The sequence below is a fragment of the Zosterops lateralis genome (assembly GCF_965231275.1).
Source record: "Zosterops lateralis genome assembly, chromosome: 3".
Taxonomy (NCBI): domain Eukaryota; kingdom Metazoa; phylum Chordata; class Aves; order Passeriformes; family Zosteropidae; genus Zosterops; species Zosterops lateralis.
In genome coordinates, this window is record NC_139764.1 from 81,199,687 (window position 1) to 81,216,337 (window position 16,651).

Consider the following 16,651-nt stretch of genomic DNA (forward strand, 5'->3'; position numbering starts at 1 on the left):
TCTTTGCTGTGATAGATCAGAATTTTCCCTTCTACTGCCATTTTGGAATTTACCTGTGAGGGATTAAATCTATTTGTAGAATGAATACAGTTGCTTTTCCCTGCTTGAACTCTACAGACCCTTGGCTGTCTTGGGGTTTTTGCTGCAGCCTCTGAGAAAAGATCATGTTTTAAATTTTTCCCTTATTGAATGATTTGAAATAATCCTCTACAGCTGTTGCTGTGCCGATGTTACTCTTGGCATTCTTGATCATAGAAGAGATGGGAGCAGATAGGACTTATGTTTGTTACCACTTTAATCTCAGTCTTCCACTCACAGAAAACTCAGCTTGGAAGTGTCATCCATGTGTGGTTTCATCAGCTTCATTTTTGTCTAACCCGATTTATGGGAAAAGCTGACTACAGGTAGGTAGGTGCTGGAGATGGTGGGGTTTTTTTCTGTCATTCTCCGCTCAGATACTGGGGAGGATTTCAGACATCTTGTCAGACTATTTTCTAGTAGGATATGTGTTTTTTGGCCTTTAAAGCATTTCCCATCTCTCTGAGGAAATGAATTTTACAGAAGAAAGAAGTGTGGTAACCTGTCCTGTATTCCTGCATTTTTCAATTGACAGTGATTATAGCTGTGATAATGTTAGTTCTGCTGAGAGAACAAGCTCTTGTTTTTCTACATCTTTGTTTTTTCATGTTATGTTCAGATAGTATCTACATTTCCTAGTTGACTGGAACCAATGCCTAGGCTTTCTTTCCCCTGCAGTGTGATCTTGGCCACAATGAAGATGAATGGGGTGAGGTGTTTGTTTTTTGTTTGGTGTTTATGAGAGTTTTGTGGGTTTTTTTTTTTTTTTTTTTGATGATACATATTTTTGTGAAGTAATTCTTTTGTGGGGGAGAATAAAAAGAATACATGTGTTGCTTTTTCATGGTTCCTTGAGCCAATCTTAGCTGAAATCTGAGTCTGTCATCACCAGAGTTGAGCCGAGTTCACTGTCAAAAGGGCATGTGCACTTCAGAAGTTCTTGATTAGGTGAATACTTGTCTGGGCATACCTAGCAGTTCTAAAGTGTAAGGTACTACTCTGTTAATTTTAAATCATAGAATATTCTGAGTTGAAAGGCACCCACTAGGACAGAGACCAACTCCTAGTTCTGCAGAAAGCACATCATATGCCTGGGGGCATTGTCCAAATGCTTTTTGAACTCTGGCAGGCTTGGTGTCATGACCACTTTCCAAGGCATTTGTTTCTGCATGCTTCCCAAACCACAGTACTGGGCTGCAAGTTGACAGTTCATGTATGATGCATTGGTGCAATACTGGGGAAAACCTCTTCGTGTAACTGTGCCCATTTGGAGAAACTGAGCATTTTGAATGTGTGATTGATTGGAGGAGAATCTATAGAGTTCAGACCTTGTTGGAAGCTTTTGTGCTCATTCCCAAGCTTGGTTTGTGAAGTTATATGAATAGAAGACTCATATGCAAATAGTGATGTGATATCATTTTATTATCCTGAATCTGATCTCTAATAATAATAAAAAATAAGTCTCATTGTTAGTTCTTCTGGCTGGTTTTCTGATGGAATGTCTCATTCTTCTGATTTTTCTCAGACTGTTTTCCTGGATTCCAATAGGGATGTTCTACCTGAGAGTGGTCCTGAGCCTGTGTTCTCCAAGAAATGCCACATTATCTTATGGAGTCAAAAATTGTTATTTACTCTCTCTATTATGCTTGATTGCAGTATAGGGTAGACAGAAGTGTAAGTGCAACGAAGTCCCTTATGATCTTGTACCAGGTCTTCCCTTTGCTTGCAAAACCTGGGATGCAGACTACACTGTACAGCCAAGACAGAACATAAAACTCACAGATTGTATGACCTTGCCATTGGAAAGTCCTTTTTTCTTAGTATGGGAAATACTTAGTAGGAAAACTTATACTAGATGTAAGTAATGCATATTCTATTATGGTTTTCGGAGACATCGTAAGTCCTCCTGGGGGACCTGTCTCTATCATATTGAGGTCTTGTGGGATGAAGAAACAATGGTAATCAGGACTTGATTCTGTCGGTCAGACATGTTGAAAGCATTTTTGTCTTTCTCATTCAGCCTCTTTTAACAAAGAATCTGGCAGCAAGATTTCATCCAGTCGGCTTTTTACTGCAGTGGGATATCACCTTGCCCATCTGCATTTTGTAAGAGTAGTCTTTTGAATCTCTGAAGTGAATCCTTTGCTATTGTATCTTTCCAATTTCTTGCTGTTGTTATTTTTCTGTGTTTTGGTGAGGTCGAGATCCCATGATTCTTATGATTTTTTCCCAGTTCTTTTTTTTAATCCACTTCATATGGATGCACTTTCTGATGATGTAGTTGACAAATGTCTGTTGTTATCTTCGTTTTCTGGTCTTCTTGCTTCCAGGATGGGAGACATTTTTCATTGAGAGAACAGACCTCTGGGTAGCTTCTGTTATCTCTGCCTTACTGATTTCTACATAATGAGTTACTGGAAGCTGTGTTATGGATTGGTCATGATAGAGCAAGCATACTGTCCAGAAATCGGAGGATGTTCTATGACAACTTGGGCTTTCCTCTCTCCATGCTCAAAAGACGAGATTTTTTTTGAGATCTCTATGCATTGAGTCAATTATTTAATTATTTTATACTGCACTGGAAGTTTTAATTTGTGTGAATGATGATTTTATTATTTGATTTTCACTTGTTCATACTTCAACTGAATATATGAGTTGCCAGAGTTTGCTTGCCAGTAGGTGGTCTTGAGATATGTAGTATGTGCATCAACTTCTCTTCTATTCACTTGTTCTTTTCTTCTTGTGCTTCAATATCTTTCTTATTACCCAATACTGAGATACATGTGCCAGTGAGGAATGGAGCATACATCTTTTTATATTTATTTGGAAAAAAAAATCTTCAGTCTTGAGGGTCTGTGGAAAGTCATCTATAATAAATTAGGAGCAGATGGACAGAAATAAAAAAGAAAGCTTAGTGAAAAATTTAATTTTTATCTTGGCTTTATTTTATTGACCTAAACTTTTTCTAATAATCCTTAGCATTATAGTAAGGATATATATATATTTTGATGGTGTTAATATATTTGGCAACGCCCTGATATAATAAATATTTTCCCTAGTCTTCTGCCTGCACCATATCTCAAGTCTGTGACATAACTTTTTATTATCAGAAAATTTATTCATATATTTAGACTATAGAAGAAAATTTATAAACGAATACATTAATGCTGTATTTTGTCAGATGTCTTTTAGTAGTTAAATATTACCCCATTCCCCTATTCTTTAAATGCTTCCCACCCTCCAACATGTGGATTATTCTTTTTGCAGTGGAATCTAAAAAAGAGTACTTTGAAACAAAATAATAATGGAGTCATTAAATGTTCCCCTTTGAACTGAAGGAAACACATCAGCTTATAGCCCTGTTTTTTGCAAAAGTGACCATTACTACCACTGTTAAAAATACTTTTGGCAGTTCTCTTCTGTATGCTTTTGTAATAGGTTCTTTAAAAAAATTACAAAATGGCTTTATTTACAGATAGCAGATCAGATGTTCTTTCATAGTGATTATCGGCCCCTTATCCGTGATGCCAACAACTTTGTCCTGGACGAACAGACACAGCAGGCTCCACATCTTATGCCTCCCCCATTTCTGGTTGATGTGGATGGCAACCCTCATCCTGCAAGGTATCAAAGACTAGTTCCTGGTCGTGAGAACTGCAGGGAGGAACAGCTTATTCCTCAGATGGGAGTGACGTCTTCAGGTATGGAAAATTTCACTTCACTGAACAGTAGTCTTATCTAGTTACCTTCAGTTGTTCTACACTTTCACTTTGTCCTTTTTCTTCATTTATGGGGATAGTAGTTAATGTAGTGTGGAAGAATTACAATGTCTTTGGAACTGATTGTTTGTGACAATTTCATTTACAGTATTGTCATCAATCAAGCTGGCACTAGTGGATGCTAAAATGCCAGTTAGCTCAGAGTTCATTTCATTACTGGAACAATGTCTAATGCTGTGTAAGCTCTCAGTTATCTCTTTGGGATAAGATTTCCTCCTTTAGAAAACCTAGGAAATAGACTGGTCTTCCACAGATCAGTTAAAAAAGGTAACACTTACAAGAGCAGAAAAATGAGAAGACATCTCAAAAGAAGCAAAATTTTCTTCCTCTTTAGTTGAAGACAGTCATTGATTTTAAGCTTTGGTGATTTGGTTAAAGAACTGAAGATTTAGGAAATTGAAAGAATAAAACACTGAAAGTTTTATTCTCATGCACATGGCATGGAAGAACATGCATATATTGGACCAATGACTGGCTATTAAAAACTGCCTAAAGGTGTTTCACATGGGTAGGGATGGAAAAGCAATGCCTACTTATTAGGTATCACTAGTTTGATGTTAGCATAAATAAGCAAACAGTGACTGCTGAAAGTAGCTTTGACTACTAGACTGGTTAAAATAAGCATTGTTAACTATTTGGATATTCTTGAAAATCCTGTAAATTGTGTTTTATATGTTCATGATACTTAAGCCCGTGGTGTGTCAGAGATTCCAGGAAGGGTAACTGAGAGTGTGTTTACTAAAAAATATCTTCATCCTTATTTGTAGACCTCAGGATTATAAGGCAGTGAATATTGAAATATTTTTAGGGGAGGATTTCCATATTTCCTCCAAAATTACAGAAAGAAATACTACCTGAGAAGCAACTCTGAGAAGGAAAATATCTTTCCTGGTGAATGTAAATATCTTAGCTAGTGGCTTTGAAGCAAAATTTGATTTTTAGGGAAGGATGCTACTTCAGTTCACTGTTAAAGTGTGAATTCGTTGCATTGTGAAATTCTCCAAATTTGAAAATGTCCTGGGCACATTCTTCAGTGTATTTTGAAACAAGTCAGACTCTGCACACAGACCCAACAAAATTAAATTTAGTGGTCTATCTGCATGACACATGAGTGCCTTTAGGAAGATGATGTCCTTTGCATTTTGTATAATAGCAGTGAGCCATCTGTCAGATTGACAGCTGATGGAGACACACAAGATATTTTTCTGCCTTTTTACAATATAGTAACAATGCAGTTGTACGCAGACCTAAACAGCGTTTATATATTTTATATGTTCCCTTTCACTAAGTAAGTTCCTTTTCTTTCTGAAGCTCTGTTGTAGAATTTGATGCATCTCACTCAGACCACTGACCATTTATTTCTTGTTAAGTTTTCTGCAGCAACTTGTAAGAGTAGGGGGAATTCAAATAGTCATACTTGATTTACTGTCTTGATGAGGATGAAGCTCCTTTAAACCAGATGTTTTGTAAAAATCAGGTATACACCAGAGTCTTTATTATTTCATTTAAAAAGAAACCACTTGCTGTTTCTTGCTAAGGCATTGTCTCACAGGCTAGATACATAAAAACATTCATTTTGTTTAGATAGCAGTTTCCTTATTTAAGATCGTTCTTGGGTTATTAGTACTATTTCCCATTGTTCTCAGTAGACAGTATGTCTGCTCATGAGATCGACAAATAAATCTGTCTCACTTACATGAGTCAGAAAACATCCATCTGTGGTTATACCAGAGCTCATTCTGTTATTCCAAGGTTCTGCTTGCTTTAGGGAAGTTGACTTCAATAACCTTTAAAGCCTGGGAGGACTATCTTAAATATTTATGGTTTTTTCTGCATACTCTTAAGAGATAACAGCTTCTGTGCAGCCACATAATCAAAGCTCTTCATTTCATAGCACAATTACTGTAATATCTAGTCTTTGATCTTATAAAGTGCAGTTTATACTGTGATATTTCTTTGGAATCATGCTGGAAAAATAATTTCTTCGAACATAGTTATTTCTCATTAAATGTTTTACAAGTCCTGTTTCTCTTGACTAAGAGTTTCCCACCATTACACTTCACCATCTCACTATTCTCTGTGGAGATGTCTGACTTCTTTTTGAATCAGCACTGTAACCCTTGTCTTTTTCTCTATACCATTCTCGAACTGTTTTTTGTGATCATTTTAAGTATAAAAACAGGTTTATGTTCATGCTTATGTGCAGTGTATTTTACTTGCTCCTTAGAAACAGTATTATCACCTTGTAATCAGTTCTTTGGAACTGTTTCCTATCTTCTATTCACAAGACCTACCCAAAGGAAGGTTTCTTGGCTGTTTTACATACCAGAGAAAATTACCATTACTTGATCTGTGTGGTCATTATGTCCATGTGGAGCTCAATTAAACATTTTTACTGCTTGGTATTCTACAGTACAGATAATTATTTTCTAATTCAGTTAGACCTTCTTGATGTAGTTCTTGTATTGAAGCTTATAAACTGTTTTTTAATGCATCTGAGACAGGCTAATCTTGCATTTGAACAATTTGCATTGACTGAGCTGACAAACAACAGTTGTGTTAAGCTTCTGTGACTTGCTGGCACTTGATCAAATTTAACCTTTTATTAGAAGTGAAATGTGGTTATCTTGACCTTGCTCCAGAAAATAATAATGTTCTCAAATATATTAAGAAAAGATGTTGTCCTGTTTTAAGAAATGGCTGATAGAAAAATAAGCATTAGCCCATAGTTACATGTATAATTAACTGTACTTGTTTCAAAGCTAAAACTTAGATGAGCTGTCTGTAACATTAATTTCCTAAAAATTTACATTTGTGTATTGTTCTCCTGTATGTTTTACTTCACAGGATTGAATCAAGTTCTTAGTCAGCAAGTAAATCAAGAAATTAGTCCGTTGGATAGCATGATTCAAAGACTTCAGCAAGAGCAGGACCAGAGGCGCTCTGGGGAGGCAGGAACCAGTAGTACCAGCCGGATAAGCAGAGGTAGATCACTGGGGGATGGGTGCTGGGGCGTGGAAAACATAAATCCCTTTATCTTGTTCATGATCTCTGCATTTTGTTGAACTACTAGAAAGGAGGTATTTGGAAAGGAGCTGTAGAAAATAGTACAGCTTTCCCATAGGTTTTTTTTTGCCTTTTGCAAAATGTTGGAGTTCTTAACATCACAGATTTATCTTTGTTATTGTCTCCTCACTCAGGGAATTGCAGCTGCTGTGTTCCCTTAGAAGTAACTACCCTACTGTTTAATCTGGAATTGGCCATCTAGTTGGTTTGAAATATGACTTCTTTCAAATAAGGACACAGGAGGAAGAAAAGTGGAAGGAACTACTTATTTCTCTGCAAAATTGTTCCACATTTCAGTGTCTTTCACTAGATTACACAGTAGTTTTCAACACCTAAAAAATTATGATTAGCAATCCACTAGAGTAAGGAGGATTAGCCTGTGTGCATAAGGATATGGAAAAATTTTAATATTTTTCTACTGGTAGGTGTTCGAAGGCTTTTGCCTGTATGTGTGGTTTTGTTTTGGGTTCGTTTGGTTATTTTTAACCTCTTTACCATTTCAGTTTTTTGTCTGTAAATTTTACAGCTTGATTCCTAATTTCCATGGTTGAGGATTTCTTCTTTTTTTGAAGGTAGAAGACTGTTTAAGGAGCACACTGATTCAGTGAGATAGCTCACTGTTCTATAAGACAGATCTAGAGTGCAGTAGCAATAGTCAGGTTTGCATAAATGTTTTCAAAGCTATTTTTAAAGAAGCAAACATTTGCTTCACTTCAGATTGTTGGTAAAACTGCTTCTTTTCAATGTGAATTTTTAGACAGAGTGCTACAGCCCAGTAGATGTTTGTACTGTTTGTGTTGACTGTAGAATCTGCTGAAATACACAGTTAATATGATTTATTTTAAAGTAATAGTTTAAATAAAGTTATTTTTTCCATTTCATTCCAAGTTTTTCTTTTCAAATGCTTCCATGAGAATTTCAGATCAAGAACTATTGCTTTTTTGACTTTTAGGATCTGTAAGCTCTACCTCAGAAGTACATTCCCCACCAAATATAGGGTTAAGGCGCAGTGGACAAATTGAAGGTGTGCGTCAGATGCACAGCAATGCACCGAGAAGTGAAATCGCCACAGAGCGGGACCTTGTGGCTTGGAGTCGCAGGGTGGTAGTGCCTGAACTGTCTTCTGGTGTGGCCAGGTAAACATAGATAGAGAATTTTACTGTGGTGAACTTAATGAAATGGAACAGTTTTGGAATTCCTGTTGCCATTCGCATTGTCATTTGTTTTCTATTTTGTAATCTCCAATTTCTTTTCAAATCAGTTTCAGTTTGAAATCACTTGTTTGTCTATCCCTTGAAAAATATTGGAATGCAAAAAGGATTGGGAGTAAAAATTGTCCATTTAATGAATGACATAGTAATTGAACTTGTATAGGCAAGGGACTCTAGTTGCCTCAATATCTTCTGACTTGTTGCATAAGATTACATGTTTTAATTCCTGTAATTTTATGGGATTTTATGGCTGGAATAATGACCTAATCTATAAAGTGCCTACTAAGTTTGGTTTCCAAACTGGAACTATAATTTTTTCAGTAATTACTTCTTGTGATGAATACTTAAATCAGTAAGTCAAAAAACCTACTTGCCACAGTCAAACATAAACTGCTCTGTTTAATGAAATAAGATGAAAATCTTACTTTGTTTGGAAAAAGCTAATTTAAAGCCATATGCTAACTGTAAAGAGAACTACTGTTCAAAGAATGTTATAGATGTTGAATGTCTCTATTCCTTGGTTTGGAATAGATCCTGTCGTTATAGTAATATCCTTTAAAATTAACATCTCAGTTTTCTTTTTTCAGTAGGCAGGAAGAATGGAGAACAGCAAAGGGAGAAGAAGAAATAAGGGTGTATCGATCAGAAGAGAAAAGAAAACATGTAATGAGTCACATTCCAAGAGAAAACAAGATACCTACTTTCTCTAAGGTAAGCAGTCCACCTGTAACTTATCACAGAATGAAGCATAAAATTTAATTTAATTAGTTGAGTCACATAAATTTACATTCCTCTTCTCAGTTTTAAATTTACAAATGGGTGTGCAGGAGTTTGTTTACCTCCCCAGAATGAGGAAGCCTGTCTGTACTGATGTTTCAGTATGTTCTTAATAATAAACAACATGAATTGCTTTCAGAAGTCTGGGGAAATCCCTGCAAGTCTGATGTTAGGGACATGATTTGCTGTAGGGAGTCTGTCACTGTTAATCAATACACCCTGCTGCTGTTGTCTGTTTGACATACTGTTCTGTGGAAAGGTTCTGTTAAAACTCAAGTCACAGTTCTTAACCTTAACAAATTAAAAACATCTCCAGATAGAGAGTTGGGTATTTTCTCCCATGGTACCCTAAAAATCATATTGTGGAACATAATGGCATAATGGGATATATCTAAGGCATGCTTTTTGCTAGAGCTGAGAGTGCATGTTCAGAAAGAAAGAAAACAGGGTAGATTAAGTAGAAGGAAATAAGTTTAATTAAGAATTAAAATATCATAAGTGACTTGGGCTGTTTTTGATATAACTTGTAAAAAATTTTCATCTTACATCTTTTTGCTAGTTAAAAAACTTGAAGGATATATATTCTATGTTTACAGAAAACTTTTATATCTTCTTTGTTTAAAATTAGTTTTAACTATGAATTGCACATGATTATTTATGCTTTTCTAGCTAAATAATCAAGTATATTTTTGTAATAAAGGAAGTAAATTTTAGCAACTGTAAAGGAGAAGCCATGCTTTAGGTTTTAGTATCCTTAATGTAGAGGAGACTGTTCTCACCCTCAATCAAAAGCTTGTGAAATACAGCCTCCAGGAAAACCTGCAAATGGGGGCAATTGCGATTGAAAAGTAAAAATCACTTCTGGGATCTAAGGGGAAAAATAAATGAAATAAAAAGAATAAGTAAACAAAAGACTGTGGCTCTTAAACATTAAAGTACCATATGTAATGCCTGTGCTGTTCATTGCTTGCCTTCTTGTGAAGGAAGGAACTGAAATTGAAAGCAATCTGAAAAGAATTAAGTTCCAGATGTTTTGTAGTCATTCTGTAATTTTTACTAATGATGAATTAATTTTATATGTAATAGGGTAAGTTTGAAATTAGCAAGTTTATATTTCATGTTAAAATTGAGTATTGTTTTGGTACTTTTTTCATACTCAACCAAAGTAAAGATTTCAAAAGAAGTGAAAGCTCCCCTACCCAGAGTCCACACAGTAATTTAACTTTAAATTTCTTAATCAAATTTATTTCTTACTTTTTCCCCTCAATTTTTTTTCTTGTATTAAAATTTGAGTGCATTGCTATCTTAAAAAATGGTACTAATGCACTTTTCTCGGTATCGCAGTCACCAACATGAGTGTTTTCCCAAGATACACTGAAAAAAATTTGTTCACCTTTGTCTCCAGTTTTTGTACATTAAAGAGGGAAGCTTTATGCCACATCACAGGACTCATTAGTGAAATACCAGGACATCAGAAGTCTTTGTAACTGTTATTTTTCATAGAAAACGGGTCTGACAAATCCAGATTTTAACAAAGTTTTTTCCTGTCTTGAGAGGATGTATCTTGGTGCTGAATTATACACTTTCTTTTAGTTTAATTAAACACTTGCACTGCTCAAGGGTTTCTAATTTTTTTTCCTTGTCTTTAGCTACAGCCTAGTCAAAAGATCCTTCCTGATAATATGAATTCATACCAAATTACCATTAAATTTTTAATTGGGCTACAGTTTTCTTCTAAAATATCGCTAGGACATGAAAGTTTAACAGAATAGGCTAGCTGGTCTGGCATTTTGGCTTTTGCAATTACTTTTATGATATCTTTGAAACAAAGAAAGCAAATGTTTTTTAAAATCCTATTTAATTTTTTTTTTTTTTTGGGTCTCCAAACTGTAGCAGTAGCACTCGATCTTTTGAGCCCCATATTTTTATTGCAGATATTTATGTCCTTGAAATCATTCAGAGCAACTGCTCCTTATAAATAACACTTTCATATATTTACACCTGTTGGGTTCTGTGATCTGGATTCTCGGAATATGAGGGATATAACCTGGTAAATCCTTTAGTCACTTTCCACCTTTCTTCTGAGGAAATAACAAAAAACCCCAGGCAATCATGGTCTTTTCATTTGAGTATGTCAGTAGATTTTCTATATAAAAATTACTGATATACTTAGTAATACTTTCAGAATGCTTGATGCCTTCATAAACCCTACTGAATACTTTTTTTATGGCATCTTGGAATAAAAAGGTTGTATTCTTCAGTTGCTGATTCTTCATTAAGTACATCTCTTTTTGGAGGACTCAGACTGCTGAGAAGCACACTAATTCAAGTCTCTTGAGTAAAATCTCAGAGGGATTCAGAAATAAGTAGATATCCCATGGGCTTTAAATAAGCATGTTTCAAGAAGAAAAAGGTATTTGATCTTGAGTGATTGAGTATCACAATTAAATTAACTGCTCAGATTTTCATCAGTTTTTGTTGTTGCTTACAGTTAACATGAGCAACCCTTCTGCTCCGGAGTGTCTGAGCAACAGGAGTAGTGAATTGGAATTGTCATCTTCTGTAGTGTTCGCAATATATTCAGATTAACACCTGGGAAGAGAAGCAAGATTGACTGCAATCCAACAGCTGTTGTGCAATATTTTTAGGATTGTTTTAAAAAGAAATTAATAACTTCATTACAGTTGCTCTTCTGTTGCTGTACTTTACAGTGACGGTGTGACTTTAAATACAAGCTGTGTTAGGTTGAAAATAGAACTGGAAAGCACTTCCTTTTCCTTGAGAACATCCAGTAGGTTTTGATAACTGATTCCTTGCAAGTTATATTACGGTACTCTTGCAAGACTTACTACAAAGTGAATTCTTACAGATTTAATGAGAGAATTTATGATCTAAAGGAGATGGGGAACACCTGCAACAAAATACAGGGCAAGACATTCTCTTCCAGTAATCTCTAGATCCAAGAAATACAGCATCAAAAGTTACAGAAAATATCTCGCTATATAATACTGTCAGCTTCTCTGCAGAGCAGATTAAACAAGGCTTGCATTTAAAACATTGTCTTCATAGGAAAATTCATTTGTATTCATACCGGTAGGAAATATTGCTTTTTATATCAACTTTTGAAATTTATCAGGTCTGTTCATATAATAATGATAAAATAGTATTTTCTTCTGTTCCCTTCTTCCCTTGTAATTGAAAGAAGTAAAAAATGCAGAAGTAAAATGAAAAGATGGTCAGGGGTAATTATTATTAGCATTTTGGATTGCAAGCTAAAGTGTAGGTCAATAAGGAAGAACACAGAGCAGCTGTAATTGCATTTTGAGGAGATTTCAAAGTCCTATTGCTAATTTTTAATCCAGGGTCATTGTAGGGTTTGTTAAAAGTAGTACAGAATTATAGCTCAGTCTTTCTTCTTTAACAATATCTGCAATTTAAATGGAAGTCACGTAAGTATTCTGCTATTGAAAGCCCACCTTTTTTTGACACAGGTCATACAGAAAAGTGTCTGTATATGGTTGCTTAAGAGACTAATGTAGTGTGGGGGAGAAACTAAAAAGTTGGGTATTTTGACCTGAATAGTATTTAGTAAATAGTATTTAGTATCATTAACCTTCAGGCTGAATGATGAACTTCGACTTTCAAAGTCATTGGTGAGGAGTAGAGTTTTTTTTCTATTATTAAACAAAACAAACAAACAAACAAACACCTTTAAAAAGCAAACAGCAAAAACTTGAACCCCAATACATTAATGAAAGAGGATAGAATGGAATTTTTGCATCTTCGAAATGGAACTGTATTCCATATTACTTGTTTTCAGGAGCAGAGAGAAGTTGAGATAATAACATGCTTAGGTAAATATTCTCAGTCTAAATAATTAAAAGGATTAGTTTATTAAACTGTTGGGATTAGAGCATTTTGATAAATATTTAAGAGTGTGAAATTTCTATACACTAGAGGGTTGATGTGATGTATGTCCTAGTAAAATGTGACAAAAATGAAAATATTCCTCATTATCATTAAGTGTAAATGTAATGCCAAAATTTCACGAAATTAACATGGGAAATTGTTATGGATGGACAAAAGTAGGCATAGGCCCCTGTTGTGGTAGGTACAGATGACTATTGTAAAGTGACAGAACCCAGAGGAAAAATGTGTGCTTTGTATTGCTGAAAGTGGCTTATTTGTGTTTCACAGAAATAAGTTTTTCTACTTACATGTTATTTAAACAATGCTTCCAATTAAATCATCAAGATGTTAAGAGGAAAATAATCTAAAACTCCAGGGCCTAGCACTCAGTGTCTGTTATCTTCACTGCTTTTGGAACAGTTCATACTAATTTTTTACATACATGTAATGTGGTAAGAATAAAAACTAAGTAATTATAGACACTGATTCAGACTTAAGGAGATTGTGAAAGGGTGCTCTTTAGCCAAAGAGAAAATGCCAGGCAAGACCTATTTAATGCTGGGGTTCTGATATTGGACATATGCTTGTGCCTTGCCCATAATAAACTTTTGAGTAAAAGTTAATTCCTGTTGGCTTAAGGTAGGAGGAGTTATTTCCACATAAAAAATAGATGCTGCTGGTTAGAGAAATTCCATGAAATTGCTACAGCCCAAGCTTGCCAAAATTGCTTCAGCCCTGCCCCAGTGCTGTCAGAGTCATAAGGACTGTAGCGTGCAGTGTGGTCTGATTTGTCAGGACACCACTCAGTTTCCACTTGTCCTGGTTTAGGGCAAATTTGGGAAGAAACCTCCGAATGGGGTTCCTTAGGAGAGCAAACCCAAATGGCCCCTCCCCCCAGTCAGTCTGGGAAAAGAGACTTTCTTCCTTGGAGAAAACTGGAAAAAACTATTTATTTAACAAACTGCCCACAAGCATAAGGAATGAATAATATGAAACAACAAAACCTCTCGCTGGTCTGAAGTGAGATGGCAAAACTGAGAGAAGTCTTTGCTGTGAGTAGCTCAGCTCCCTCAGTCCCTTCTCAGTCCCAATCCCTTCAGTGCTGGAAAATGCCGAGGTCCAGGTCTGGTGGGCCACAGGTGCAGCTCCTGCTTTTCAGTCCCCAGAGCAGATTTAAACAGTCCCTAAAAAAGGGAAAAAAAAAACCAGTCCAGGAAGCTACTTTACCTCAGCTAGCTAGACTAACCAAAAGGGAAAAAAACAACTCCGGCTGCTGTTGGTGCATCCGATGAATCCACAGTCCCAAGCGAAACGCCATGGAAAGAACTCCACAACTAATAGTAGTTGTTAGAGTGATATGTATTTATCGATGTTGAGATGCGTGGGGAATAATTTCACTAAAGACACACATACTCACCAGGGAACTTGCCTTCTTTATTATTCCCTGAGGTCCTACATATGCATGACATTCCATCCCCCTTCATACATATTAATTGTCTGACTCCACCCATCTGTGCTCGGCATGGTAATTACTCCACGCCCTTCTTGGCATGCTCAGTCCTTAGTGGTGGTAGTAGTCTTCTGGTGTTCACCTCTTCCCCTTTATCTCTCCCATGTGTGCTTTGGCCCTCTTGGCACGTTTTCAAGGGAACATAGCATCTTAGAGAGTCTGTGTTCTTTTTTTTTATCTGCACCCTTAGCTCTGTTATTCTGCTGTTTAGGCTAGTTTTTCTAGTTCTTCTGAGTATGCTGAAGATTTCTCATAGTTGTGGTGCTCAGATATATGCAAAAGGGTAACAGACACAGCATTCAGTGTTCACAAAATGTCTTCTAAAATGCAATCTCATATATTCTAAAGTACTACTTGGAATACTTTCTAACATACAGTATATGTTCTTAAATCTACTATAAAGAATCAGCTGGGATTTTTTTCAAATCTATGTCTTACCAAGGACGAAGGAAAAAAAAGATGCAGAGGAGTGAACAGTTTTCAAAACAAACTGTGCACGTCTTCTTTCCCTGCTCACTTTCAGAACCAGTCTTAAAGGTACAGAACACACAGCACACACGGAATGGATGATTGGAGATACAGGCATCATAGTCACCCTAGGACACCACTCTATCTCTCACAAATTATGTTACCAAGACCTCCCAGCAGTGTCCAGTATCCCTCTGAAATACAGGAAATTGCCATAATTTTTATTTCACAGAAAAGCTGTTCTGACGGGAGCTCTGATTTCTGGTGTATCAATAGATATGCTCTGATACTGACCGGAAGCCTTGGACAAGGTACAAGATACTTGTCAGGATATATGACTGTTCATCAAAGTGTTGAGAGAGAAAGTGATGATTGAACCTCAAATCATAGGTTATCTGGGCTTTGTTTCCCAGCCTACCGTTAAAATTGAGAGTACAATTTCAAGCTTTTCCTTTAGGTTATGTGTTGAGGGAGAGAAGGCATCAGCTGTGTTTCCTCAGTTATAGTTGAACATGCTGGTGGTAATTACAATTTGTCAGAAAAAAACCTGTAGTACTTTATAGTCAAACCTTCACATTCAACTGCACCCCTCCCCCAAATAAATAAAGTTCTGCCTTACAGCTTCTCTTCAGATTTTGAAAAGCTAAGTTGAATAGGAATGATGTTAAAATTTATTTTTTTTTTGCAAGATGAGGCAATTGTATACCTTATGGCTCCTTTTCTCTTCCCAGCTTGAGTAGTGGGTTTAGGCAAGGTGACATCTAGAGATCTTTTCCAACTTCATTCTATCGTTCTGATACTCATGGATAAGTACTTGTGATTTGGTTTTCCTGGGTTTTTTTTCTGTTCTTGTTTGGGCATTGTATCTTTCCCAAAACAGTTTGTTACTCTTCAGCATCGTTATGACCTAGTATTTATACAGTGGTATTACATTTTTCCATGAAGGAATGATTGGGACGGAGGGACTGGGGTATTGTTTTTTCCCTCAAGCTTTGAACTGCCAAAAAAAGAGAGCTCTTTTCAAAACCAAAGAGTAATGCAAAGTGCTTCAGTTTTCCAAGCATCTGTAGTTCATTTGAGTTGGGAAAAAAATCTGTATTTATGATAACTGTGAGAAACTTCATGTCTGAAGAGAAACGAGGAGGTAAAGTTTTAGGACTTTTATTTCTAGAGAGAAGACATGAACATTGCAGTAAAGCTGTAATGTAGCTTCTGCAAAAATGTCCTCCTTATTGTTGCAGAATACTTGACTGATTTGTTTCATTGGGGTTATGTGATTCCATTCTGTTGTCCCTGTCCCTGTTGTCTACTATGTTTCATAGTGAAAAAGTCACCATTCAGAAAAAGAAACAAGTTACTATAACACTGGCTTTTGTGACCTCTCTGCTTCAGTAATGAATCTTGAGAGTTTGATGAGAACTGAGCAGCCCCAGAAGGCTGTGTGATGGGTTCAGCCACTGGGCTTAGAGCTGTCTTGGAGCTCTTCTGGATGAGGTCAGAGCAGTTTGAGGAGATCTGGTGTGTGCTGACAGTTTGAATCCAGAAGGAGGAACAAGTGCCTCAGGTCTCAAAAGTCTCGGACAATGTTAAAATGCTGATTGCTGAGCTGTCCCATTAGAAATGTCTCTGGTAGCTGTGCTGTCATTGATAACTTGCCCAATTAGACAGAAGGACAGAACAGAAACACAGTACTTACTGAAAAGAGCATAGAGCGTTTTGTGTTGGTCCTCTGTGCTTTGATGAAAAATGCAACACAGCTGTACAGAGTGGTGTGCTGGCTTACTTTACTGAGCTGTTGGAGTCACATTGCAGAAGGTGTGTGTCTTCTAACAGGGAGTGTGGAAGAAAATCTA

The 16,651-nt window shown here is 36.3% G+C and overlaps 1 protein-coding gene across 3 annotated transcripts in view; it reads left to right on the top strand.

Moving 5' to 3' along the window:
* PHIP (PHIP subunit of CUL4-Ring ligase complex) overlaps positions 1 to 16,651 on the top strand; it is a 108,959-nt gene that overhangs the window by 56,557 nt on the left and 35,751 nt on the right. For 2 of the 3 annotated variants that reach the window (XM_083858468.1, XM_083858466.1), the window contains exons 17-20: positions 3,554 to 3,779; positions 6,705 to 6,842; positions 7,876 to 8,059; positions 8,722 to 8,845. In XM_083858468.1, coding sequence (XP_083714594.1) covers positions 3,554 to 3,779; positions 6,705 to 6,842; positions 7,876 to 8,059; positions 8,722 to 8,845 — 672 coding nt within the window. The remainder of the gene's footprint in view (positions 1 to 3,553; positions 3,780 to 6,704; positions 6,843 to 7,875; positions 8,060 to 8,721; positions 8,846 to 16,651) is intronic. The other variant, XM_083858467.1, reaches the window with a different exon arrangement.